Source organism: Spinacia oleracea, chromosome 2 (genome assembly GCF_020520425.1).
Source record: "Spinacia oleracea cultivar Varoflay chromosome 2, BTI_SOV_V1, whole genome shotgun sequence".
Lineage (NCBI taxonomy): Eukaryota > Viridiplantae > Streptophyta > Magnoliopsida > Caryophyllales > Amaranthaceae > Spinacia > Spinacia oleracea.
In genome coordinates, this window is record NC_079488.1 from 90,882,213 (window position 1) to 90,909,461 (window position 27,249).

General features: G+C 36.7%; 2 protein-coding genes across 3 annotated transcripts; one reads left to right on the forward strand and one right to left on the reverse strand.

Moving 5' to 3' along the window:
• Positions 1 to 3,420: 3,420 nt before the first annotated feature.
• Positions 3,421 to 17,456, forward strand: LOC110806209 (dolichyl-diphosphooligosaccharide--protein glycosyltransferase subunit 2). Its single transcript, XM_022011847.2, has 20 exons — positions 3,421 to 3,578; positions 3,723 to 3,861; positions 4,620 to 4,812; positions 4,925 to 5,014; positions 5,577 to 5,639; positions 5,766 to 5,835; positions 6,067 to 6,131; positions 8,038 to 8,092; positions 10,503 to 10,630; positions 10,757 to 10,872; positions 11,710 to 11,779; positions 12,368 to 12,472; positions 12,588 to 12,677; positions 12,754 to 12,902; positions 14,692 to 14,803; positions 14,876 to 14,959; positions 15,929 to 16,009; positions 16,084 to 16,308; positions 16,739 to 16,861; positions 17,087 to 17,456. The coding sequence occupies exons 1-20, from the start codon at positions 3,569 to 3,571 to the stop codon at positions 17,201 to 17,203; spliced, it is 2,085 nt and encodes a 694-aa protein (XP_021867539.2). The 5' UTR covers positions 3,421 to 3,568; the 3' UTR covers positions 17,204 to 17,456.
• A 1,383-nt stretch (positions 17,457 to 18,839) lies between these two features.
• Positions 18,840 to 24,698, reverse strand: LOC110806224 (uncharacterized). 2 transcript variants are annotated; one of them, XM_022011871.2, is made up of 11 exons: positions 24,268 to 24,698; positions 22,074 to 22,687; positions 21,902 to 21,991; positions 21,549 to 21,788; positions 20,839 to 21,060; positions 20,455 to 20,752; positions 20,060 to 20,376; positions 19,846 to 19,961; positions 19,658 to 19,764; positions 19,463 to 19,536; positions 18,840 to 19,369 (listed from the first exon to the last, which is right to left on the reverse strand). In XM_022011871.2, the coding sequence occupies exons 1-11, from the start codon at positions 24,494 to 24,496 to the stop codon at positions 19,277 to 19,279; spliced, it is 2,400 nt and encodes a 799-aa protein (XP_021867563.1). In that variant the 5' UTR covers positions 24,497 to 24,698; the 3' UTR covers positions 18,840 to 19,276. The 2 variants fall into 2 exon arrangements, with proteins under 2 accessions (XP_021867563.1, XP_056693275.1); XM_056837297.1 differs by lacking the exon at positions 20,839 to 21,060 and having other exon boundaries at positions 24,268 to 24,669.
• Positions 24,699 to 27,249: the final 2,551 nt, after the last annotated feature.

The window sequence follows — 27,249 nt, forward strand, 5'->3', positions numbered from 1 at the left end:
AAAATGTAAGACTTTGGATTTGTATTTTTCCGATTCCTTAACAATCAAAATGCTCCAATTTTGTTAACTAGATTTTGATGTCTTGGGGTCATGCAACTTTAGTGGAGCTTTGTACTATTACTATTTTCTCTAGCGTGTACAAAGTATAAAACTAAATAATGCATTACCATTTGTATTATCACTCGGATGTAGAGGTAACATTAACAAAATCATGAGGCATGAGAAGACTTGGTTGACAAAGCAGGATCAATTGGTCGTTATTTTAGACAAATATCATGCCTTCTTTGTAAGTTTATAAATCAGTTCTCAATAATTCTAGATGAGTATGCTGGTTTAGGATACATTCAAGCGTATCGCCAAGCATCCTGATGGAGGTTGGACCAACATTATCTCTCTCCAAGTGCAATGGTTCCTGAAGTGGTCCTGGAGGGTAACACCACCAAGGACCGCTTGTAATTTCGTGTTTTCTTCCTCTTTATTTTACCAACGTGCTTATTGCCAACCTGCATCGATCTGTAAAGAAAATAAAATAATTTGCGAGGAAGTTTTTAATGGCTATGTGCATGACTTTCGCAAGAAAATTTTAGTTATGTTGCGTTGCATAGGTTCAAAAACAATGTTAGTTGTAGTACTAACTCTAGGTATTATGGTTGAGTTTTTAGGAATATGGAAGAGTTTAATGTTCGTAGGAAATACAGTACAATGATTTCATATTGCCTATTACATGAAAATCCAATTTTAGCATAAAATTTCTAGCATTTACCATAAAAATTGTGCATTTTCCATAATATTTTTACAAAATAATTTGCATATCTTGGGGGACCGTGCGCGCTAGCGCGCGGTCCAACAACTAGTGATTAAAAACAACAAAGGCTTAAACATAGAAAAAGATAAATTTTTGGGCAATGGATATTCAGTTTAGAAGTATCAATGTCTTGTGGACTTGAATTGATACCCACATCATACAAGTGTGTCCTACAACAATGTTAGGCGTAATTACCCTTCAACCTTTCACGGAGTTTGTAAAGACACAAATGTGTACTCAATTTTTCTGAAATCAATAAGTTTTCTCGCGAACTTTAATAGTCGATGCCACGCAAATGCCTGGTTTTTCATGAATGCTCTAGAGGTCCTAGCCTAAGGAAAACACATCAAGTTTGTATTATCACAAACCACCTTCACAAGACTATGAACTTATTAAGAGCTTTGGTTAAACCTTACACATATGACAGTAGGAAAAGTACTACATCACTTTTATTAATAGGAATGGTTGTTGTACAATAATTGAGTTATTTTGTGACTTCGTTTGACCCATTGAACTTAATTATTTCTAAGACGGGTATCAATCACAATTCACTCCGCATATGCTTTAAAGTCATTCCTTAATTCTGACTCCAACACCAAATTTTTACAAAGGCTTTTGACGAGAAAAACTCAATATATATTCCTCTCACAGTCACGTGATACAACAATTTTTCATGATCAATATCCATGACTCAAACATGTATATATTCTAATTACATTACAAGTTGTCTCAATTATAGCTTGTATGTCACAACGCATGAATGGAGTTGGCTTCACCAACAATGGGTCTCACATTTTGCCAATTAACTAATTGTACCTTACAACCCCCATACATAGTAACCTATAAATAACAATAGGAGAAACAAAAAAGTCACCTTACCCCCACAATGAGCTAGCATCCAAAAGCTTTTCTAATGGTAGCATCCAATGATATGGGCACTCAACTCCATAACAGAATTATCACTTTCTATCATCCCAAGGTACATTTCAGTGATTAATAGAGAACACTTCACATTCTCCACCTGTAACACAAGATTGTCTACATGCATATTCTGCTTACCACATAAGCAACATCAAGTCAAGAACCAAACATAAAACATAGACCTTTAAACACGCTAGCATATTTAATTTATGAAAGACTATTTCCACATAAATTTCAACAACAATATGCTAGTAACATACTATATAATGATGGTCTCTCAATAGGAAATTGGTTATTTTACCAAGCACTACATATTCATTTCAGTTTAGTAGTACCTTTACCAACTTATTTGGTGTTTGGTAAAGTCGAACCTGTACTTCTGCTAAGCATAAACAGGGAGGTTGAATTGGTCTCACCTAGACCCTTGACATGAAATTGTTATACCTCGAGAATCGAGTATAAATATATACGATTTAAAATTCCACTCTACAAGTATAAAAAAAATCAAAGTCCTTATGAATTAACTCTTATAATTCAAATTCCACTTTAATCACACACTAACCGGGCTTCCTCGTGACAAAACTTAACCAAGACTTCGCAAACATTATATTCATTGATAGCTTGATTAGAAAAAAATAAACACGAAAGTCTCATACTTCTTTAGCGAAAAAACATAAACACTCCCGGCCCATCACTCAAAATTAATGGATACAATGAAATAAGGAGAAGCAAATAGCTCACGAATAACACACCAGCCTTCTAATTAATGCTACTGCTTGTTACGTACTTATTCCGTTACTAGTAAAACTAGCTCATTTGCCTCAAACACTAACTCACACCCCCACAATGACCAACAATAAATCAAATACTTTGTAAGAAAACACCACACACCAAGGGATCGAGGGAGCATAACTACACACTGTGATGTAACTTAGAGTTGCAAAAATAAGATTAGAGAAGGAACGAACTTCCCTATTTACTGAAGTAGTCCAAAATTTCAATATGTAAACGAGAAACTCCATGTCGTTGTTTTTTCATGCATATATAAACTAACACCCACATCTCAACTGCAAACCAGTAGCAGCTCGATCCTGAGGATATTTTGAATAGAAAGTGCAATGCAACAGTACCTCCACTTGATAGACTTCTGAAGACCAACAACGTGACACGTTACATGTCTAGACCGACGCGAGGGTAGTAGGGCGAGGGTGGGGGGTTGATTTTCTTATAAGGGGTAAATTCAAACTTTTGCATAATTAAACGTGGGCGCGTTAAAAAGAAACCCCTTAGAACATAATTAACGCTAGTTTGAGCAAAGAATTAAACAAAAATCTCATTGGATATTACTATAAGACATCCTATTTAAGTGGATGACTTGTAATTTGTATTTGTTAAATTCAAATCTATACTATATATATTAAAAGACGTCTAAAAGAAAGTATACGTGCCACGTGGCGCTCTGATTCTGAGTCGATCGTTCCATTTACCTTGAGTTTAAACAATAAAGCTTTTACCACTAAACTATTGCACGTGTCATATTATCATTACAAAAACAAAAAACAAATGAAAATGTTGTTAACGTAGTAACCCGGTGCATCGCTCAGTCCTAAAAACCAGTTATCCTTATAAATGTCGTACACTTTGTATCAAATTCCATAATTTTGATTATCCAACAACCCGAAATGGACACAATCCAGTATCCACCAATAGACCCGAATCACTGACATCAACTTACAAGTCTTAAGTCTACACTACATTCTCCTCCATTGTTTCCTTCACTCTGTTCCTCCACACCCACACTTTCTCTCTCCTGAATTACAGGATCCTTGTGGTTTCCATACAATGAAACCCAGTAAGATCTCTCGCTCTTCACATTCAATCTAATTTTCCCCATTAATCAAATCAAATTCATACGCTGTTTGTTAAATCTCACTAATTTTTGTCAATCTCACTCTAAACGCCCGCATTTCCCCCCAAATTTGTTTGCCTTTTGCAGGAATGACCCCAATCCTAGGGTTTTTGGCTCTACTTTTGATTTCGTCGATCTGTGAAGCTGCGATCTTCCGCCCGATTTCGGATTCTCATCGATCTGCGGCTCGTGAGATTTTCAAGCCAATCGATGGATCTCTCAAAAGGTATTTAAAACCCCTACTTAAACCCTAAGTTTTATTATTTGTTTTGTATTAATTTCGCTTCAAATTTGTGACAATGTGTAAGAATGGCAGAATGCCAATTTGTATAGAAGTTGTTATTGCTCAATTTGATCCAGTGTGCTGTTAATTTAGTAAAAAAAAAATCTAAAAATGGAGATCTTGAGGATGTTTATGTTGTTTAAAATGGATGAGGATAGAACTCGGTTGTCAAGTAGTTGTTTCTTTATCTGCTATTTGATGTTCTAAGTGGTAGGAAAAGAATTGGGTTCTGTTTTACATTGGGTCCATTCTTTCAGGAAGGATTATTGTTCTCGTTCCCCCCTTCTTAGAAACTTGAATTACGATGAAGACCTTAGACGAACTAGGATTTGTGCTAATGGTTCTTTTGAGAATTTTTATTTGGTAACTGGAATTCGATGCTCAATCGGTTCGAGAAGTAGGAATTTTGAACTGTCACTAATATGAGTTCGAAGTGGGAAGCTAGCTGTTTATGTACACTGCATAATTGTGTGCGGTGCTTCTGTTTGATGATGACTAAAACACAGTACCATGGCCCAAAAAATTTGTCATTTCCATTAGTGATTTTTGCCAGGCAAGTGGCTTGCTTTGGGTAAAGCAGTTTTATTCCTGTCTTAAACCCTGTGCGTCTATTTTTTTTTTTTCTTGTTTGTACTTTGTAGCATGGGAAGTCAGGTAGTTCTTTGTTGAATATTTTCTGACTTAAAATTTTCTTTGGATAGCCTTGAAGACGCTTATGAGGCTTTAAGAACCTTTGAGATCCTGGGAATTGAGAAAGATCTTGATATAAGCACTTCAACCTGCCCTTTGATTGCGGAGACCTTCAAGTCTTCTTCTGCCAGTTTGAAGGATGTCAGTTTTGCATTGAAATCGAATCGTGTTCTAAAATGCAAGATTGACGGAGAGGAATTTAAGGTACTCTTTCTTCATTACTTTGAAGTGTTTATGTATGAAGGACTTGTTGTTGTTAATATGTCTGAGGTGTTTTTGACCTTTTTCTTTTCCTCCTCTCTCCCATCTTCTCAAGGTTGTCAGCTCCAGACTCCAAGCTGCTATTACTAAAGCAGACTCGTTGCTTGACTTCTACTATTCAGTTGGAAGCTTGGTACTTCTTAAGGTAACCATTCTCAGCAATTTATCATTTTCCTATTTTCAGCATCAACATCATCAATTTCCTTTGAAGAGGCTCCCTCCAATGGCAGGGAAGGGGAGGCTTTAATGCAAGATTGTTTCCAATTAAATTTTGAAAGGCAATAACTAATTGCCCATGTGTTACTGCACAAAAAGAGTGTTCACACAATTAATGAGCCATTTTGTATTTGTTCTGGTTTTTCAAATCCAAGGAAGTGAATCTTTCAGTTCTGTTGGAAATGGATGGTTCTTTCTTCCTTTTCTTCACTTTTATCACTTCTTTAAGTTTGCAACTTATGCAATGTTGGCACTTGATACTTTGATAGCCCTGAATGTCAAGTTTCTTTTTTTCGAGTTTTAGTGAATTGCTTGGCATTGCTAATTTGTAAAATAACCTTTTCCCCCCCTTCATTTTCCCGTAGAAGATTCCTTATGATGATTCATGTTAGCCGACCCCAATCATTTTGGGACTAAGGCTTGGTTGCTGTTGTAGCGAATTGCTTGGGATTGCTAATTTTTTTGGCACTTGATCATGAATATATGTGCAGGATCAGGCTACTCATCTAGAAATTCATCTTGAAAATGCTAACCAAGTCTTCCGCTCGATCAAGGTTGGATTTCTTTGGGTTTGCATTGTTATTATGCTTCTCCCATAGTTGGCTCTAGGTTCTATGCTTTATGGTTTTGCTCTGAAATTCAATTGGATGTCAGATCTTATGTTGTTATGTTTTTGCTAGGCACTTGGTCAGAGTGATGGGCGGTGGCGCTATAGTTCCAAAAAACCTGAGTCCAGTACTCGTGCTGCTGGTAGTATCTCCCCTTGTTATTTCATCTCCAATTTCATATTGTTCATCTGTATACCCTAGATGTTTCTAGTATTTGTTTTTCAGTGTGTAAATGCATATTTTCTGGGTGGTGGTGGTGGTGTATGACTGTTTTGCTGCTGTTCTGGCTTTTCATTTCTTTTCCTGTTGATCAACAATTTCTATCCATAGGCTACTGACCACTTTTCTAATGCAAACTGCCTGTTTGCTGCAGGAATAGCACTTGAAACTCTTGCTGGTGTTGTGTCATTGACTTCAGCTGATATCGACCAATCACTGGTATTTGCATTTTCCGCTGATCCCACTTATTTTCTGAATTTTGGTTGATTCATGTGATATGGATGATTATGTGCTGTTTTATGCATTGGTTGTCTTCTTGTAGAGTTATAATTAATGTTGGTTAGGTTTTGGAATTAAATGCAGGTGCTAGTTTTGGCAACCGTAAGAGTCGTTTGTGTTTTAGGCTGTTTTGAAATGTATATGTGTGCCTATATGTCATTGTCCAATATCACACCATCATTTTTGTTTGGATTCTTAGAGTCAAAAGTTTTAGTAAATTTGCCCTACACCGGTTTAAAGTTTACATTGCCATATGTTTTATCTTTTGTTAGGTTTGGGAAAATAGCTTTAGCATTTAGAAAATGGCAAGAAAAATATCATGGTGTAAAAACTCGCCCGAGTTAACTCGTATCGCCCAAGTTAACTAGGTTTTGGAGGATGGCGATACGAGATATCCCGAGTTGTAAAGGTGTTTTTAAAACGGCGAGATCTCGACCGGTTCAACCGATCCGAACGAATTTTATCCGCATTAAACGTTATTAACGTCACATCTACTCGGTTTTCAGTCGAATTCCCCATATTTTTGACAAAAAGAAAGGGAAAAAGGAAAGAAATGGAGAAACTTCACTGAAATAGAGTAAAGAACTCCATTTTTAGATCTAAAACAAGAGAGGAGAGCAATGTTACATGGTTCGCCTCTAACCCCCGCGAACCGCGAACCGGTTCGCCTGTACCGATTCGCGGTTCGCCGGCGATCCAATTCGCGATTTTTTACGAACCAAACGAAAACCCTAGTTTTAACGATTGAAGGTCCGGGAAGGCGATAGAATGATAAAATATGTTGGGGCTTTTGTTTGAGAAGGACATACACGTTGATTGCGATCGTCAATTGTTGTTTTTGTTGTTCTTTCTTCTTGCTGAATCTAAGCACCATGGGAGAGACCAGAACTCTAGATGTCGATGGTGTAGAATGAAGATCATGAATTATACTTTTTGTTTTTATTTTTTTACTTTGTTTTGCACTTTTTGTTTTATTATAATACTTTTTGTCTTATTATTATACATTTTGTCTGTACTATTGTTGTGCATTGCACATAGGTCATGGGTGTGATGTCCCATTATTTTATTAAGTTTCTTTTTGCCAATTAACTTCTGCCTTTTTAGTTTTCACGTGACTTTGCTAAGGATTGTGTGATTAGCCAAAATGAATTTTCCTTATCAACTTTAATACTATTATTATTTTTATCGCATATTACACTCCGTACTTTAAAATGTAACCACAAAAAAAAATTCAATACTTCTCTCGCGAACCTAAAATCAGCTACCTACGAACCGCGAACCCGTACCCCTACCCCGTACCGAAACGAACCACGAACCAGGTAACTCTGGAGGAGAGAGAAGGTAGACAAAGGAATTCATTTAATTATGTCAAGTGTACGGTTTAGGGGAGGGGGACTAGGGTAGGTAGTGAGTGGGGCTGATGTGGGGCTTTTTTTTTCAAATTTCAAATTCCTACGCGACAACCACGACACGGTCCGCGACTAACGCTTCATTTCAGTTACGAGACTCCGCGACCGTGACCGATACCGCATTTTTTATCTATGAGCTTCCCTCTTTCTTCAGACAAGGGTCTTAACAAAGCATGTTGATTCCACATTCCTTAATTCTTTCCAACTTCAATATCTATATAATATGTGCCCATTTAACATTCGGTATCTGTAACACATCCTTGAGCTACAATATTTATTTGTAGTTGGCCCCCTAGAGTCTTCATGCTGTCCTAATGACATATCTTGCTTTACTGTTTAACTTTGGTGAATGGGTCACATATGATGCTGCTGTTGCTACTTGGTAATATTATTTATGGGGCTTGATCTAATACTTTTTTTTATTGTACATTGGATAGATTGGTACTCTGAAGAATGATATAGTTAAACTGTTTGACAGCATTGAGAAATACGGTACGTGGAGCTCTCTTCTTGTGTACTCCTGCCATTACCTCTTTGATACTTGGTAATATCATATTGGTGATTTGGTTCTTCCATATTTAAATGGATTATTCCAAAGTGCTTAATATAGAAATGCCAAATGAACCGTACATGGATTCCTTGTTTTTCTGTTAGAATATTTTTGGGACTTGCATGAATACCTTATATATCCTATTGACATGCTTAGTTTAGCTCAATATGCAGGGCTTTTTAGATCTAACTAGTCATGGTCCGTGTAGCGCTTCTTGTGGCTTGGATATCAATTGTAATCTTTACTATTACTTCCTCCCGTTTCTTTGTACTTGCCCAACACACCCTCTTGGCGCGCAGTTTTAGGAGATTAGATAATGTAAACGGACAAACCAAAATAATTTTACCATAGATGAGAGGAAAGTGTTAAGTTGTTAAAGTTTAAATTGTTTTTAATTAATTTGTTTGTTTACCTTCTCTAATCACTTCCTCAAATAGATTGGGCAAATTTGCCAAATACATCCAAATAAAGTTCTCTATTTGTCAATTACAACCTCAAATTTCTAATTTTGCCAATTACAACCTTAAACTTGTATATCTATTTTATATTACAACCCGAAACCATTTTCCGGAAAAAATCACCGGAAGATGATGTCATAACGTTATTAAAAAAAATTACGAAGTACATAATATCTATATAAAAAAAATTCCGATTATTTTACTTTTTTGTTTTAATTCTTATTTATCGATATAGTTTTTTTATAGAAATTATTTAATTATTTTTTTTAATAACATTATGACATCATCTTCCGGTGATTTTTGCCGGAAAATAATTTCAGGTTGTAATTTAAAATGGATGTATAAGTTTAAGGTTGTAATTGGCAAATAGAGAACTTTATTAGGTTGTATTTGGCAAATTTTCCAATAGATTGCCATAAAGTTGCATTGCAAGTGTAAAGAAACGGAGGAAGTACATTGGTGTTTTGATAAGTTTTGTGAGATGAACTGACTATTTGGAGAAGAAATTTAATGGAATAAATTATGTTAAATTGCTTGATGGATGAAGAACACCAAAGGGTTACAAAAGTAGTGACTTGAGGCCACCAATCTCTAGGTTTAGTGACTTGAGGTCACCACTCTCCAAAGCCTAAGCTTTACCAAATTCTCAACATGATTCTGGTTCCCCTTCCCTTCTCCTTTTAATTACCAACTGCTAGTAATAGGACAAAAACAATTAATAAAAGTAGTCTAAACAAAATAGCAGCCGCAGGCTGCCACTCTGTGGAGTGGTTACTGCCCTTGGGTTGGTGGCTGCCTCTACATCCCTTTTGTCCTGTAGTGCTGACTTCCTTTTCTTCCTTGTATATGTTTGTTGTGGGTGGTGTTGGGGTATTGCATTATGTCCTTCTACTGTTTAGTCCATTACATTTTGGTAATATTGTGAATTTGAGATCCATATACTCTAACTGTACAACTAATGCAAGCAGAAAATCTCAGGGACCCAAATGTACTATGGACCCCCAACAACGCTTAATAGCAATTCATGGGAGTTTGAGCGCACTATTATGCTGCTATTTTATGTGTCTAGGGGGTTCTAAAAGCCAATAAAATGTTCACTAAGGGACGCTAAATAAAATCCAGTTGGTAATTATAGTCTGCCACTAATATCTTTATTAGAGCTCTTGTGTTTTTTAGTCATAGATGATATTTTTTTTCCTGAAACCTTGTTACGAACATTGAATAATTAGAATCTACATATAATACTGGATTGAACAAGTTTCTAGTCCTGAATTAATTTCACTCCGCAAAAACAATTAGGTGCAATCCCGTGATCGTTTACTGTATTGTTACCAAAGGGCTGATTTGCACTTCAAAACTGATGATAGTTTGTTCCAGTCGTTTCATTATAGTCACTCCCCCCCCCCCCCCCCCCCCCCCCCCGCCGCCGTTGGTCGTCATGACATCTTCGTATGGAGGAGGATCCTCTGTTGTGTCATACATTCCCAAGTCCTTCATCTCATTAACCAACATCTAAGGTTCCGTCTTTCATCTTTTTTCTCTTTGTGGTTGTCTATTTTTAAAGTGATAGTGATACTTGGATATCATGGGTTTGGGTTTATGATCATAAGTCAAACAAAAATTCATAACCCAAATCCCCTGGCGTTTCCGAAAAATGATAAGAGGTCAAAAAAAAAAGGAAAAAGATAGTTTCTAAGTGAAATTTGTATCAATCAAATAAAGGGGTTTGTTGAATATTTCCTGTTGCAGTAATGTTTTAAAATGTAGAATTGTCTTTCAGATTTGCTGAAGTGTCAAAGTCACTCTTATGTGTTAAGCAATGAGTCTAGCTCATTGTTTGTTGTTGCTTTTTTAGAGTGTCTTCGTTTTTATATATTTTTATTTATGCCTACAGATGATGGTGCCATGTTCTTTGACGAGAAAATTGTTGATGCTCTTGAATACCAAGGCCCACTTTCAACTACGTCGTCAGTTGTTCGAGGACTTGTCGCATTTGCTGATGTAACTTCTGGGAAGATTACTGTAAGTACATTTATATGGGAAGGTTTATTACACTGGTCACGTGCATAGGTGTTTAACTGTTTATGGTTACAAGAGGGTGAATAAATATCGTAAAGGTATTTTCCTAATTTGAAATGAAATTTTCAGGTTTCAGAAAACAGAATTTTGGGTTTGGCTAAATATTTTCTTGGTGTTGGAGTGCCTGGGAATCCCCGTGATTTCTTTGACCAGATTGATGCACTGGCTTTGTTGGAAAACAACCGGTAATGGTTAAACAGCATGCATATCTTTTTTTATTTGTTCACTGAGTTACTTATTCTTTAAATTCTTCTTTTTAATTTTATGAAATGATTCCGATTCTCTCTTGGTAAGATAATTATATACGTATACGGTATACTTTAGGGACTGGAACAGTCATGTTTGAGGTAAATTTCAATTCATAGACGGCGTAGTCATATGGGAAACTCAAAAAACCAATTTTATTTTTATTTTTTATCATTATGTTCAATTGCTTAGCGGCCTGTAAAACTTAAATCGGAGAAACTGAAAGTAGCTGTAGCTAAAATATTTTTGTAAGTACTACGTATTTTATAGAAAGTCAAAGTCAAACATATTAATATTTTTGTCATAGGTCTTGGAGAAAAGATTGAGATTGAACCCAAAGAGAGGAATATAAAAGGAGACTCTAGGTCTGGTGGTTCAAATTAGTTAGTTTTGTATCTAACTAAGAAGCAACTCGAAATTGTTGGGTTTTGAATTTTACAATTTTGTATGTCTATTGGCACGAACAACTAAATAGCTAAATTATTTATTTCATCCACTGGATATCTAATTTCAAAAGGCTTGTTTCTGTGTGGTATGGATATTGATCCATTCATCTATAAGCACCCGGTGCATCCTGCCCTACATAGTAGGACTGCAAATAATCCTCAAATCTTTTTTTTCTTTTTTTTTTCTTTTTGGTATTTTCAAAAGTATGATAAAAGCCATTTTCCCCTGGACTTGCAATTTTTACTTTGTTCCCTCCCTATGCATAAATGACAGAGTAGGGTGACTTGTGCTTTATGTAAATGTAACAAGTTCTTTTTTTGTGTGTGTAGGGTGTCATCTCCATTGATCTTGTCACTCCCTTCTACTGTGCTATCTATTTCCAGGAATGACCAGCTCAAGGTATACACCATTTTTATCTTTCATATCTGAGAAGTTGCTTATTACGTTCCTTGATATTTACTTTAGTTCTATTATCTTTGAAATATCTATCTTGTGTTACTGTTTGTGTACTGTCAATTCCTAGACCACTCTAGTACATCTATTCAAATATGTAAGTGCTGAAACTTCGATGATTCAATTGCTAAGAAATGGATATAGTTTAAAAAGCAGAGGAAAATGTAAAACAGACTTCTTTTTTGTTATGTATCCAGGGCTCCAGGCTGACTGGTCTCTATTATTTGAACAAGAGTCATCTTATATAGGGTATCATTTGTTTTTCCTCTTTCCACTTTTTAATTTCATAGGGAGAGAGGTGTTAAAGGAAATCCAGAACATCTATGTTCTTTTAACCGCTTTAGTATGGTCTATGAGCTTGGTCATGAGTGCTATTTAATATGAAATTTTTGTTCGGCTATTTGAAGCACTCATATTTCAGCGACACCTTGTATACTTTCCTGCAATAATCTGTGCATAACATAACTCCTTTTTGAGGCTGCAAGATATGGAGTCCCTTTTTGCAATTTTTCTAAATGTAATATATGTGAGCAGGTTAAGGTGAACACTCTACTTGGGTTTAAGGGACCTGCCGTGACAGTGAAAATTGTGCAAGCTGCCAGTGTTGATTCGACAAGTGCTCCTGTAATCGAGAATCAGGTTTCGACAAACTTGGCATATGTTACTTGATGTGGTCATTATATTTACGATTCTAATTTCCGTTGAAGCGTCTTTATTGACTTGCCAACTAACATTGCAAAATCTGTTGGTTCAGGATCTCGAGTATGATACAGTTGGTGGATTTCATGTCTTGAATTCTTTGCCAGAGAATATTGATGTTGGGATACATGAATTTGTTTTCAAGGTGTCATTCTGTTCCACATTTTTAAGTTTTTAACTGCTCTTAGCTGTGATCTCATGTGCAAAAGTATGTGGGTTAGGTTGTCCTCAATGATCCAAGTCAGAGTGATATATATGCAACAGGAGGCCGAACTTGGGTTAAAGTTTATTTCACAGGAGAAATCAAAGTTGAAAATGCGGAGATATCTGTCCTTGATAATGATCTTGGCAATGTGGAATCTCGGAAAAAGTAAGTATATTTCTTCTTTACAAGTTTGATCCCATGCTGCCTATATTTCGTTTTTCCTGTTTCTCACTGCTACTCATCATTCATCCACCTTTACTTCTAAGCATGATATTTTAGATATCGGCAAGTAATGTTTGTTATCTTCCTAAATTATTCTTGGAAAAATTACTTTAAATAATCCGACCTTTCGACGATTTCCTGTTAATAATCCAACCTTTGGATTATTATCTAATAATCTTCCTGATACAACAGGTTACCCATACACGTGTAATGCAATCATTTGTTCTAAGTTGTTTGTTTTTTCTTTCATCTTCCTTCTTAATTTTTTTCCTATCATCTTCCTCGCTCCGACAACTGGTAGATTCCTTATCTCTCTCTCTCCTCTTTCCTTAATGTTTTTGTTGTCTTTAATTTATCCTCCATTCCTCCTTCTTCCCCATTTCTGCATTTCATTAATTTGTTCATCCCATCATCTCTTTCTTCCCAAAATCAAAGGATCCGCCCAATCCATATAACATCAATTTCACTCAACAAATCATACTCCAAGCTTTCCTCAACATTTATCCCCCTTTCCCCACAACTCCGCCTATTTGAACCTTTTAGTTGTCCAAATTTTTGTGATCGATTCCATCAATTGCAAAGGAACCGGTAACATCATACTCAATGACTCGCGTAATCCTAGCTTGAATATCTAAAATGATTATGATTCGTGGTTTATTGCAAGTGTGACAAACTCATAATCAATCACAAAAACAGCACCATCCATTCAGTTTCTTTTTTGAAGAAATGAACAACATAAAAGAACTTACAAAGGTTATTTGGTATTAGAGATAGATAATGAAGAATTGACGAATTTCTATTGAAATTTTATAAACCACTGAGTATGAGCAGGATATCTATGATTATATAAAGAACGGAAATGTGAAATCGAATGGGTGGGAACTGGGAAATGGAGATTTCAAGGTAGGCCAATTGGGTTCATACATATATGAAGGTGCAAATGCGGGTAGGCTGCAATGTTAACTAACCACCTTTGCTTCTGTCACCTCCTTTATTTGGTTATAATCAATCCACACCATCTCAGAACAACCCATCAAAAAGTCCATAAAATCAAACAAAACCCAGTAATTAACTCTTTTCTAAAATTTACAAACCTAAAATTGAATTACCCAAAAAAAAAAAAAAAAGATTTGATTTTTACAGAAATTAAGGAAAAGAGCTAGGAATTTAACTTATTGTAGGATAGAGATGAAAGAATTGATTGTAGGGGAGAGAGAAAATGGTCTCCAAGAAGAATAGGGAGGAAGAGGAAGAAGGTAGAACGCTGAAAAATGGAGGGAGGAAGAGGAAGAAGGTAGAAATAAGAGAGAAAGGAGAGAAAAAAAAGTTACCTTCTTACCCGGTTACCGGTCAAATAGGTGCAACAAAAGTTAATGGGGTGCATAAGTTGGATTATTATATAATAATTCAAAGGTTGGATTATTAACGGAAAATCGTCAAAAGGTTGGATTATTTAAAGTAATTTTTCCATTATTCTTTTCAAAGTCTGCATCGAGCAAAATGAACCAGTTACTGCATGTTTTGACTCCTGGTGATTTTATAAAACTAGAAAATGAAAACATTATACTGTAGCTTATTTTGAACGATTTGTGTACCAGTTAGTCAATTGTGAATCACCACTCCAATTTCATGTGCTGGACTTGGCATGCTTTGTCAAGAAATGAGAATAATTTTTTTTAAGGAGTTGTCTACCAATAATCAAGTACTTTAATGTTAGAAAATGTGATTGCAGGTTGGAATTGTCGGCAGACAGTGCCATTTCTCTGTCAGCAAATCATCTCCAGAAGCTGCGGCTCTCCTTCCAGCTGTCCTCGCCTTTGGGAAATACATTCAAGCCCCATCAGGTTTGAATTTCTTAGAAGTTCTATGGAATGCTTCATGATCTTTAGATAGTTTGCTAATTGAGATGGTGGCAGGCATTGCTGAAGCTGAGACATGAGACAAATGTTGAACATGTATTTGTGGTTGGGAACTCAGGGAAAAAGTTTGAATTGACACTGGTAAGTTCCTTTACTGCTTTCGGTAAATCATGTCATTGACGAGTCTCTTTATATGCTAGATAAAAATACATGAGTTCCTAATTGACCTAGAGTTTAAGTCACAATGTCATTGCAACAAGTTCATTGAGTAATTACTGAATCAGCTTTTGACATGGTGTGCTATCAGTACATATTGTTTTGATTTATATTTACTCTGTCCCGTTTTTCACAGTAAAAGCACAAATATGAAGGCTGTAAATCTAGATTATAGCCTTATCGGGTGATGTATTTAAAATCTCAATCCCAACTCCTGGATCCGGTAAAAGGCACCATTGTTAAAGTATATACACTGGATGGTGGGACACATTGTAAAGTGAGAAAACTACAATCATCTGATTTATGCCCGTTAGGGTATCTTGGAGAATTGAATAAGTAATATTACCAAAGAAAGGATTTTTCTACAGTATACCTTTGTGTGTCTTTAATTTCTACGGTAGTACCCATGCATTTGAAATCGTCCACAATGTACCTCTGTACTTGTAAAGTATAATCAACCTTATCCTTGTTGTTAACCCAACGTTAAAAAACCCCGTTACTTTTTAAACAAACCAAGGTTTTTCTATATTATAATCAACCTCATCCTTGTTAACCCAACATTAATGTAGAAGAATCTTGATTTCTTTTAAAAATAACGGAGCTTGTTAACATTAGGTTAGTGGCAGGGATAAAGTTGATTGACTTTTGCGTCTACAAGAGTACATTGTGTAAAATTTAGAACGCCTAAGCTACTTACATGGACTCGTCAAATTCATTTTATTTTTAGGTGGTTTTCTTTTATTTGTTTATTTTGATTGCTTGGTATTGGAACTCCAAAATTCTTTGGTCTATATTATTATGAATTAGGCATAAATGACTACTCCGTATAATTTTGTGCTATTGCTTTGTCATCTTTCCAAAAATTAAGCATCATCTCGTGATATCGTCCTGTAGGATTTCCTTGGACTAGTGGACAAGCTCTACTACCTTTCTGGCAAATATGATCTTCAACTAACTGTTGGAGATGCTGTCATGGTAATTATGATTCTGTTCGTATTTCCATATTCCTCATAATGCATTGGTATAGTTTTCTAATTTGAGCTTTTCAGGAGAACTCTTTCTTCCGGTCCCTGGGTCATATTGAGTTAGATCTTCCTGAAGCACCTGAGAAGGCAGCTAAGCCACCTCTTCAGCCAATTGACCCTCTCTCGAGGTTTGGACCCAAAGAAGAAATAACACACATATTCAGAGCTCCGGAAAAGCGTCCACCGAAGGAACTATCTCTTGTTTTCTTGGGTCTAACCTTTGTTCCACTTGTAGGATTTTTGATTGGGGTGAGTTAATTGTTCTAGCCATTTTACTTCCTTTGTGCAACCCACTGTTAAGTTAGGTTGTCTAAACCACTTTATCGGCTAAATGGAAAAAAGTTGCCTGGGTATTGAAATTATTAAATTAAGCATCTGTTTTAACATGTTGAGCTTCGAGATGTCAAATTATCCATACCAGGTTGGTTATCAGTATGCATAGGAATAGAATTTCTTGTTGTCGAAAAGTTGCCCTCTGCGTTTGTTTTGAGTTTTGACTATCTTAACACACATGACTCGAGCTTCTACGAACTGTTGACAATCAAATTTTATAATGTCAAAATTAAGTTGTCTCTACTTTTAGTTTCTGTTCAATCCACTCAACTGTCTCATCTTCTTTAACTTATTTAGCCTTGTAGGTGTTTGGATATGTTCTCTCTTACTATTATCTTCCTTGCAGCTGCTTCGCCTTGGGGTTAACTTTAAGAAATTCCCGACATCATCAGTCCCTGCTGCATTTGCTGTACTCTTCCACGTCGGCATTGCAGCTGTTCTTGGCCTTTATGCACTTTTCTGGCTGAAGGTTTGTGTTTATACTCTCTTACTGCATGACTTTGGGAAATTCTGTATGCCACCTCTTCCGAAACCATCTCTTGATGTGCAAAAGTGCATTTTATAGTTTCCAAATTCTTATTTTTGTAGGGGAAAGTTCATTTTCATTCTGTGGATTTTTTTTCCTTTTCATTTTTCTGGTCTGTGCATCTGCAACTCCTTTGTCTATATCCAACCCTTTGTTCAATTCCTGCAGTTGAACCTGTTTACAACACTGAAGTACTTGAGCTTCTTGGGAGTGTTCTTGTTATTTATCGGTCACAGGACTCTTTCCCACCTTGCCTCTCCATCTGCCAAATTGAAAGCTACCTAACATGGAGCTTCTTGGAGTGTCCTTGATTGAAGGGTTTATGGTCCACAAATTTAGTTGTGGAATTCCCCTTTCAGAAAGTTGACAAAAAATCGTAGAAATTTAGACTCAATTTTGTAGAATTCGGTTTTCTCTTGAGGAAGTGTCAGTTATAGTGCAGTTCTTTTCTTATTGTATACATGTATTCACAACTTTGATCTAAATAGCATTTTCTTCAATGAAGTCTTATACGGAGTACTCCCTCTGTTTTTTTTCACTTGGACTGATAAACTTGCCAACTTGCCAGTGCATCATTTAACCATTAAATATCTCTAATTTTCTATTTTGTAAAAATAATAAAAAGTTAATATTATGAAAATATATATTGTTATTAACCCAAAAACATTTTATATGATAACATTTAATTATTACTTCCTCCGTTCTACAATAGATGCATCGTTTCTCTTTTGAACACTATTTATGAACTAACTTTGACAATTATTCTTTCACAATATGTAAAAACAAACATACTTAAGTGAGATCTGGTTAAATTCGTATCAATGTGAGGATTTCAAATATCATTTTTTTATAATATTTACTTACACGCAATTAGAGATATTAATGTTCAAAAAAGCATGTTGGGATACGTGAAAAAAGAAATGATACATCTATTGTGAAACGGAGGAAATATATATTTGTAAAGTTCAAGTTAAAATTAGTATATAAATAGTATATAAAGTCAAAGTGATACAAATAAAAAAACGAAGGCAGTAATAGTAAATATTTTCACGTGTGTTCTCTGTTCCTAAAAGTCATTTGAATTTTAAACAGCAAATTGACAACAAGCTGTCTCTGGATTTACTTTACTTGCTTGGATTATGGGATTGTGTGGCCTATAATAATAGTCCTAACAGCCCAAATCGAAACAATGATCGAGTCATATTTCGAGTTTACGAGTCTTTCAAACTTGATTGCAATAAAAGGGATGCCATTGATTATATAGGTGATAAATGATAATGCATTGATCGAGGTTCATTGTTAAAAAAAATCGATATTTTTAAGGAAAAATACATGAAAATAGATTATTTTTTAAAAACAATAAACAATTGCAAGAGTCTTGAGAGAATAAACGTGGGTAGCTTGGTCTGATGACAAGACTGTTGCACTTGTATTTATACAACCTTTTTTGGCAACTAGTGTCAATGTGTCATAGAGAGATTACAAATTCAAATCCTAGAGGGACAATCCATGTCAAAATTTTAGTGCTGTCTCTTCTTTAGTGAGACGTTAAAAGTTTGCATCAGGCATTCAGGCAGTCCTTAAAATCACTGTATTGTTCTTTCAATTGCAAACGGCTTTTACTTGGGAAAATAATAGAGTTGTGGACTATATACTGCTTCATTAACAGCAAGCGCATACAATCAGAGGCACACTTAATTTCGATGCATGTTAAATTTGGTGAGCTATTAGTCCTCAATTGACGTGTCTCCCTGTAAAACATAATTCGAGCATAAATCAAGTGTACAAAATGGCAACATTCCACTTGACTTTTAGTCGATCAATCTGAGGTAGCTGCATCCCCCTCTCCCCTGTGACATCAACTGCACAGAACTGCATTAAATCTGCAATCGCTTAACCTTTTACTCACAACATAAAAAGGTAGAAAACAAACAACTCTTTAGTCTAGTCTCTTACAATACAAAGTAGAGGAAAGACAGATTACATAAATTGTCAATGTATAGATCATTTCTTGCCTGTTTAACTTCATCAAAACAAAAAAACTCCTTACAGGGAAAATTTAAAACATAAATTCTCTGTATCTAAACCTACATCAGGTACTATGCTAAACCAACAAATAAATTTTGATTTATCTTCACTCACCCTTGAATGGGATAAGTGCTATTGCAAAAGACATAAACAACTAGAACCATCAACCCCCACATCACCTAAGTGACCTTAGCATCGCCCTCATATGAACAAATAGCGATAAAATGAAAATTGCAACTGTTAAAGCAGCAAAATAACACATGTTGCTTCTGCAAAGACGCTAAATTTTAAGGTATCTTTGCTGCTTCACAGTAGAATATCTAAACCAACTCAGTAATATGATCCAGAACTGCCACCTCCCATGTAACCACTGCCACTCATACCACGGCCAGAATACAATGACGAGTAAGAGCTCCCACCAACCTGAAATATCAAATATTGAGTTCAAATATCTGCCCAATTTTTGAACCTGAACTGAACTGAACTTTCAACAAAAACAGGGGCTTAGAAACATACATCAGATCCACGGGAAGCATATTCACTGCTATAGCTTGAAGAATACACACCATCATTATTGCCGCTGTATGAACCTGGAATAAAGGAAACTATCAAATTTGGGGAGTACAGACATGTAGAGTTTAAGTAACTTAAAATTTTCAAAATATATTTACACTTGATATGATTATCAATACTTTAGTAACAAGGGCGTACCATTATAGCTCATTCCCTGACGACTATTGTAAAGCCCGTGAGAATCCTGAGCAGACACCGAACTTCTGCTGCCGCTGCCACTATATCCAGCAGTGGATCTCCCCATTCTAGAAGAATCAGAGGTTTAGTCATGGAAAGAGGAAAATTCAGACAAAAATATTATAGCCCTGAGATTAAGCAACTGTTACCTATCACCATAAGTATCCGCATACTGAGAGCTTCCTGAAGGGACATCATAGTCTACACGTGCCCTCGAATGACGCATACCATGACCAGGATCAGTGTACCGTGAAGGAACGTCATCCTAGGAAATCAAATAACAATAGAATTTTTTTTAAAATCCATTACTTTGAACTACAGAATGAGAAGGTACAAGTTAAGACAAGGACAATATCAACTAACCATAGCACTATACGGGCGTTTCGAACCAGAAATAGAATCATAATCACGAGGACGCCCTTCACGATAACTTGGAGGTGGTCTTTCATATCTTGGGGGATAATTATCCTCTGGATAAGGTCTCCTTGTTGCAGAGCGCGACGCACTGCTCCTATGCACATCAGGGTAAACAGGTGAACGGGCAGCGTACTCATCCCTATAAGATGGACGCCTTTCGGGTGGCAACCTAGATCCATATTCTGCCACAGCCCTACTCCTTGGAGGGAGCTCTTCCCTCCTGATATAATCTCTCTTCAAGCTACTCTTGGGTGGTGGAGGACCTGCACACAACAGTGGGTTAGATAACACTCCTCAGCATGTTACCAGCAAAAGTGACCAGCCAAGATCAGAATGAGTACCAGGAGCTCTTCTCTCATATGACCTTGGCGGAGGTGGCAGTGGTCTGGCCCTAGCAGGCATAGGTGGTGGGGGACGCCTGTCCCGTACTCCAACAGGCCTCTTCAAGCCACGGCCAACAACAATGGGGGGCCGGCTACCAATTGCCCTCATACGAGGAGGAAGGGGACGTGGTAATGGACGGTTCCAAGGAGCCCTAGGACGCCGCCCAGCAACACGACCCCCCTTATTATGATCAACACGGGGATTTTTGCCTTTACCCCGCTGCAATGGCCTGGACAATCTGGCGCGTACTTTAGCCTGTAGAAGAATAAAGTCAAATAAAGCCATATGCATTATCTCATCATGACCAGGTCATTAGCACATATAATAAAGCCAATAAAAACCTTGTGATCTCCTTCCCCCAATTCTGCATTATTGATGCTCTTAGCACATGTTACTGCTGCATCATGAGAGTCAAAAGAAACAAAGCCAAAATCCTTTCTTCTCGCAGATGGCATATTGCGAGCAAGTTCAACCTTTTCAATTTCCCCAAAATTCTTGAGCAGGATACGAACACGGTCCTCATCCCATGAGGCAGGGAGACCATCAATAAACACAGTTTTGACCTAAAACAGTTGCAACCAAATATCATCCACCGTTAAAAGGATCCATCATTCCAAGAGGTTGAACAATACACAACAAGATCCCCTCGGAATGAGAAGTCTGGGACCTCGGAAAAAAACTCACATTAAACCCACACCTCAACTGCAACCAAATAATTGCTACATCTTTATTAAGGCGTGAGTTCACATAGCGGAAAAAATTCACATAAAAATAATAAAGGACACATCATATCCAAGATTGTCTGTCTAAAGTAAAGAAATTTTACTTTACAAATAAAATAATCATACATATATAGAGTAAAAAAATAACAGGGATCATATCCAATATTCCAATTATCAATAGAAAGCTCAACGATAATTAGGAATTCTACTGTAGTTGGCCATGTATGTATTCACACAAACTATTCTTCCTAATAGGTTTTTGACAACTTGCAAGATGAACATCACTCCATAATCATCCAAGGAATGGGAAAGATGCTTGATCTAATTACCTGGGCCATTATTTCATCTCCAGGATCAATGAAAGAATCTGCAAAAGAAACTTTTGCAGGCCTCTCAACTCCTAGTAAAACATCCCTCTTCTGAAGACGTTTAAAAGCATCCATGGCCTCGGAACGGGAAGAGAACTCCAAAAAGGCAAAACCTCTATTTTTTCCTTCATTGTTACTATCTTCCACTAACGTCAAATCCTCGATATTTTCTATTCCATAAAGTTTCAATTTCTCTTTTAACTGGAAGAACAAATTAATATACGCCAATCAGAAGAGAATAATGCAACTCCAGATAACCAACAACAAAATTAACGCGAAGCCTGATGATGACAGCAACACCACAGTCAACTTACTTTTTCCTTTGTCCATGTCTTGCATATGTTACCCAAAAACAGGGTATCGCTGTCCTGACTTGGTGTGACACCACATTGCTTCCCATTTACCTGGAATTTTCGGTGTTAGAATAAATTCAACATAATCTGTGCTTTGTAGTCACTCAATCTATGACAAGATCAAAACAAGTACCACAGGATTTTTAAGCTCGCTGACAGCTCGCTTTGCTTGTTCAATAGTAGAAAAACGTAGGAATGCAAAGCCCTTGTTCTTTTTGGTCTGAGGGTTCATCATGAGCCTGACTTCAGTAACCTCGCCAACAACACTAAAAACTTCCTTCAAATGCTCCTCAGTAGCATCTTTGTCTAAACCACCAACAAATACTTCAAATTCTTTACGTTTACGCCTCTCTTTGACAAGTTCATGGTGTTCACGTTCTTCTGCAGCATCGAACAGTTCAGCATGCTCATCATCATGGCCATGGTCATGGTGATGCTGATGCTCACGGCCCTCATCAGCATCTGCATCAGCATGCTCATCGACTTCTTCAACCCCAAGTTCCTCTGGAACTTCTTCTATATCCTCCTCAGCCATGTCTCCCTCCTCTTCTTCCTCCTCCTCTTCAGCAAGATCACTTTCCTCGACTTCTTCCATACCTTCATCCCCGTCCTCCTGGAAATCATCTTGGTCAACTTCCTTCTCATCATACTCACCACCATATTCTTCTGGTTCATATTCTGGTTCATTATCCTCAAGGTCCAACCGTTCATCTTTTTCATACTCATCCTCTTTAACCTCATCTTCTTCTGCCATAGAAAGAGAGGTTGACACAAATCCAGCTAGTTAACATGCTGAATTCACCATTGGGAACAATAAGAGTTCTAAAGTGTTGGGTGCGTAGCAAAATACCCACTAAGCCTTCAAGTCCAAATTCAAACACATAATTGATATGGTTTAGTCTACAAAGTGAACTCAGGTAGGAAATTAGCAAGTCCAATGAGCATTTGCGCATAGATTTTGGGTGTCATATCCAAATTAACAACTACTTCCATTACTTGATTGAATCCTTGCAATAGATAATTGGGGAATTCTTAATTGTACCCAGTGCATTAATCTTCACAAATAAGAAACAGATTCTTAATCCATTTCTAACTTATGTCAGCTTCGGCAGATCATTGGCACTTTATAACACCAACTTTGTTGTAAGCACACACTTAAAACTTGTTCATAGATTAGTTGAGTTCAAAAACTTGTACAAAGATATACAGGAGAAAGGAAACGTAGCAAGACATATATAATTGATTTGATGACCATGTGTCCTTTCTGAAGCCCTTGTACCCAAGATTGAAGCCTAAAATGGTCACTCCACACAAATGACTTTGCCCATACATTGAAAAAAGGCTTGAACGAACAAGAACAGCTGAAACAACATTCACAAGAGTTCCCTTGATATTGTGTGTTTTAGATTTCCAATGGATTTACATCATTATTTAACTGGAACTTGTTGTTCTCCAACAAAAAACGTTGTACCAGATTATCAAGAGCATGTGAGATGGAATAAAAACACTCTTTCTAACAGGTCTTTTCATATGCACTTCATGTGAAAAATCGTTAAGAAATTATCCAAATTCCAATATCGAGTATCCTCCCTATCACCAGAGAAAAAAGGTGGATCCACATGAATGCCACTCACAAAGACATGTCTAATCACAAATGGTTCCATCCAGAATAGTCCCTTCCAAAAGAATATGCAAGCTACATAATCATTAACCATTTTTTGCTTGCAACTTCAATTTAGAGGATCAACCGATTATGAGGCTAAGAGTTCACATTATTCTTTATACAACTCACTCACTAACGCGCAAAATTTCACCCCCACAACTAAACCAACCAAGCTAATCAATCATCTATTCTCCAGCTTAATATAAACCCATTTATCAAACTTTAGAGAAATTCAACCATATAAAATTCAACCAATACCCACCAAGTCGAAATAGAAATTCAACCATATAAAATTCAACCAATACCCACCAAGTCGAAATACATAAAATCAAACCCAATAGTCCAAATCTTTTCTCCATCTTAAAAAATAAGTTGAACAAGATATTTCCTTTTTCTGGTATTTGGAATATAAAAAAAATGTCCAAGCACACCTAGAATTAACATCACCTTCAAGTACTAACTTTAAATTAACGGAAAATCAATTCATAAGCAAGCAAGCAAACAAACAAACAACCATATTTTTTTCTATCCTACCACAAATTCAACACTAATTAACTTTTTAATCAAATACGAACCCACCAAAAAAGAAAAAGAAAAAACATAGCACAATCACACAACAATTATAAAATAAATTAATCAATGCAAAAACAAAACAAAAACTTACTTGTTAAGATAAAGGATCCATTAGCCTGGGATTGGGGCTCAACATTCAGATCCGCAGAGCTGTCAACGTCGTTATCAAGCTCAGAAACTTTAACGTTGTCGTTAATTTCATCCCTAACGACCTCGTTTATCCCATCATCGGATTTAGCTTCCGTCTTCGCCGCAGTTCTGGACAACCTGCCGGACTTCTTGGCCGGAGTTGACGCCGATTTCTTTGTTCTCGGAGGCATACTCGTCTTCTTCAATCTTGTGTTGTGTTTTCAGATTCAGGAGAGAGAATCGAAAGATTTATACGGGAAATAGAGAGAGAAAGGGGGATATTGGTGGAGGGTTTAAAATTAGGAAGAAGAACCCTAGTTTTGGTTTTGGTTTACTTTTTTTAGAATTTTCCCACCGCTTGACGTGGACATATAAACTCTTGCCAATTTTTTTCCTTCGAAAAATTGTAATAATCGATCTTTGGGCAGTTTATAAAAAAAAATACTCCATTCGTCTCTTAATACTTGCATCGCTTTTCTTTTCGGGTCGTCCCTTAATACTTACACCGCTTTTATAAATGGACAATTTTACTAATATTATATTATTTCTCACACTTACCTACTCAACCACGAACACTCATACTCCCTACAAAAAATCAATTAAATATTCACACCCCCACTCACTACTCCCCACCCCTTACATGTCTCTCACTAACTGTATTAAAAAAAAAATACGCCAATATCAACCAACACCCATTAAATTAATAAGTCAATTCAATTATCTTAAACTTCACACCGGTCAAACCGGTGTGAATATTAAAGGACGGAGGGAGTACTCCGTAAGTTAAACGGAGTACTTCGTATAATCCTTTTATTATACCTTTACTTCGTACGGAGTATCTTTTATTACACCTGAACGGGTCAAATTTTAATACCATTAATATTTTGGATTTTTCTTGAAATATCCTCAAATATTAGCGTAATTCACCAAATGCCCATCAAATTTGGATAATTCATAAAATGCCCCTCACAAACCGTACAAAACCATAAAGCTTGTTTTATTCCTTGCCTAGGATCTTTTCCTTAGTTAGAGCACATTTATTGCTTTATTGGTTTGCATTTTACGCCATTTGTTGTGCCTTAGTGTTCTTATGAGTTTAACAGATTTTGAAGTCCAAAGGACAAAAGGAACCCTCACTCACTAATTTGGGGATGTTCGACCGTACATGACCCCATTTGCTAGGAGAAAGGAACAAGAGTAAGGAAAGGAGAAGAAGAAGACCAATGAATCTATTCACAACCTCCTGCACGACCTGACTCATTCCGTGCAACGCCAACTCGAAGAGAAGGGAAGGGAGCAGTCGATGCACGACCTGTGTCACCTTTGCATAGACCGTGTTGCTCTACCTTGCACAACTTGTGCCATTTTTGCACGGTCCGTGCAGAGCTGCTCTATTTTACCGCATTTCACATGGATGAGCCATTTTTCTCTTATTGTATAAATACTCTAACTTAGAAAGAAAAAAAAAAAAAAAAACAAGCTAACCAAACAAAAGCTTGACTCTCATACTAGTCTTTATTTAGCTCTTTTGGGGTCCTCCTCCAAGATATCTTAGAATACATAATTTCCCAATTGGGAAAGTTTTGGGGATTTTCTCTCTCCAAACTCTTCATTGATTGAGGTTTTGTTTCCTTACATTTATTTCTTTGAATCTACTGAATTTCTAGTATTTCTTTCACTATTGTCAATTAGTGCTTTCACTTATGGATTTTCTTGCTTTTAATTGCAATATGTGTGCTAGTCACCCCCTCTAGGGGGTTAGGTGACCCCAATGTTAGGGTTTAAATGGATGAATTAAATTGAGAATTTTCTATCCTGTCAATTTCCATAGATTGTTGGATGATTTGTGCCTTTTTCTTAGTAGTATGACCATCGGGATAACTACTCAATGCTTTCGTTCCTACACCTCTTGCGTGACCTTACTGTGGTACCTAGGAGGGTTAGGGGGTTTTGAAAGCCTCGTTCTTATGAGATGTTACTAAGTGAATTACGAAGTCTAGAGACCGTGACCATCAGGGTTAGATAGGATTTTGTGTTCATCCATGTTGAAGTCTTATCTTTTAGAGTGCATGTATATGACCCAAGTGCCATGCTCAATGTACTTATGAGTCTTTCGACTACCTCTTTAGAGGTGGATTGAATACTAGGAAGTGTGTCTCTCCGTTGAAAGTCGGGTGGGTCGTATTTATAGGGTGCATAGGTCTCTTCTATGGTTCGTTGTTGTCATGTATTATTTTCCCCTTTTGTTGTATTTTCCTTACATTGTGGAACCCCCCATTCCCTAGTATCTTATCAATAGAATAACAATCAACCAATATCTTCTTGCTTGTTACTTGCGGTCCAATTATGCATTGACCAGCAACTTAGTACTAAACATTACTCCTTGTGCACTAGACCCCTTATTTACCCCTTGTGTACTATACATTTTGTGGTGTCATAGGATTGAGTCAAGTGGAATTTTACTTGTGTGCCCCTTACTGCCCAGCGTTGTTGCTGCACCTTAGTGCTACTTTAGCGCGCGCGCCCAAGAGCCATGGGCCTTTATTGTTGTGTGTAGCATCGTCGTTGCGCCCATGGGCCTTGCGCGCTTGGTTTGTGGGCTGGCAACGCTGTTGCTCATGGCCTCGTATTCGCACATATGGTTTTCTAGCCTTAATTCTTCGTATAGCACATGATGAACCGATGTCTTACGATATAACGATTCATGCGGACATGCCTACAAAATACTCGATATATACGGTTAGGTATCGTATATATTTGTTTTTCCAATATAAATTTCCGATTAGCCATTAAATGAATTTATGATTCATTTAATTCGGCGATCCGTTATATTCGTTGGTGTGACCTTGTAGGTTCAGTCAAGAGTAATTCGTGGTCCTATCTACTCGTAGCACTTTGCCAATTTTTGAGCCAATCTTCAGAAGGAATTATGTATCAAAGTACT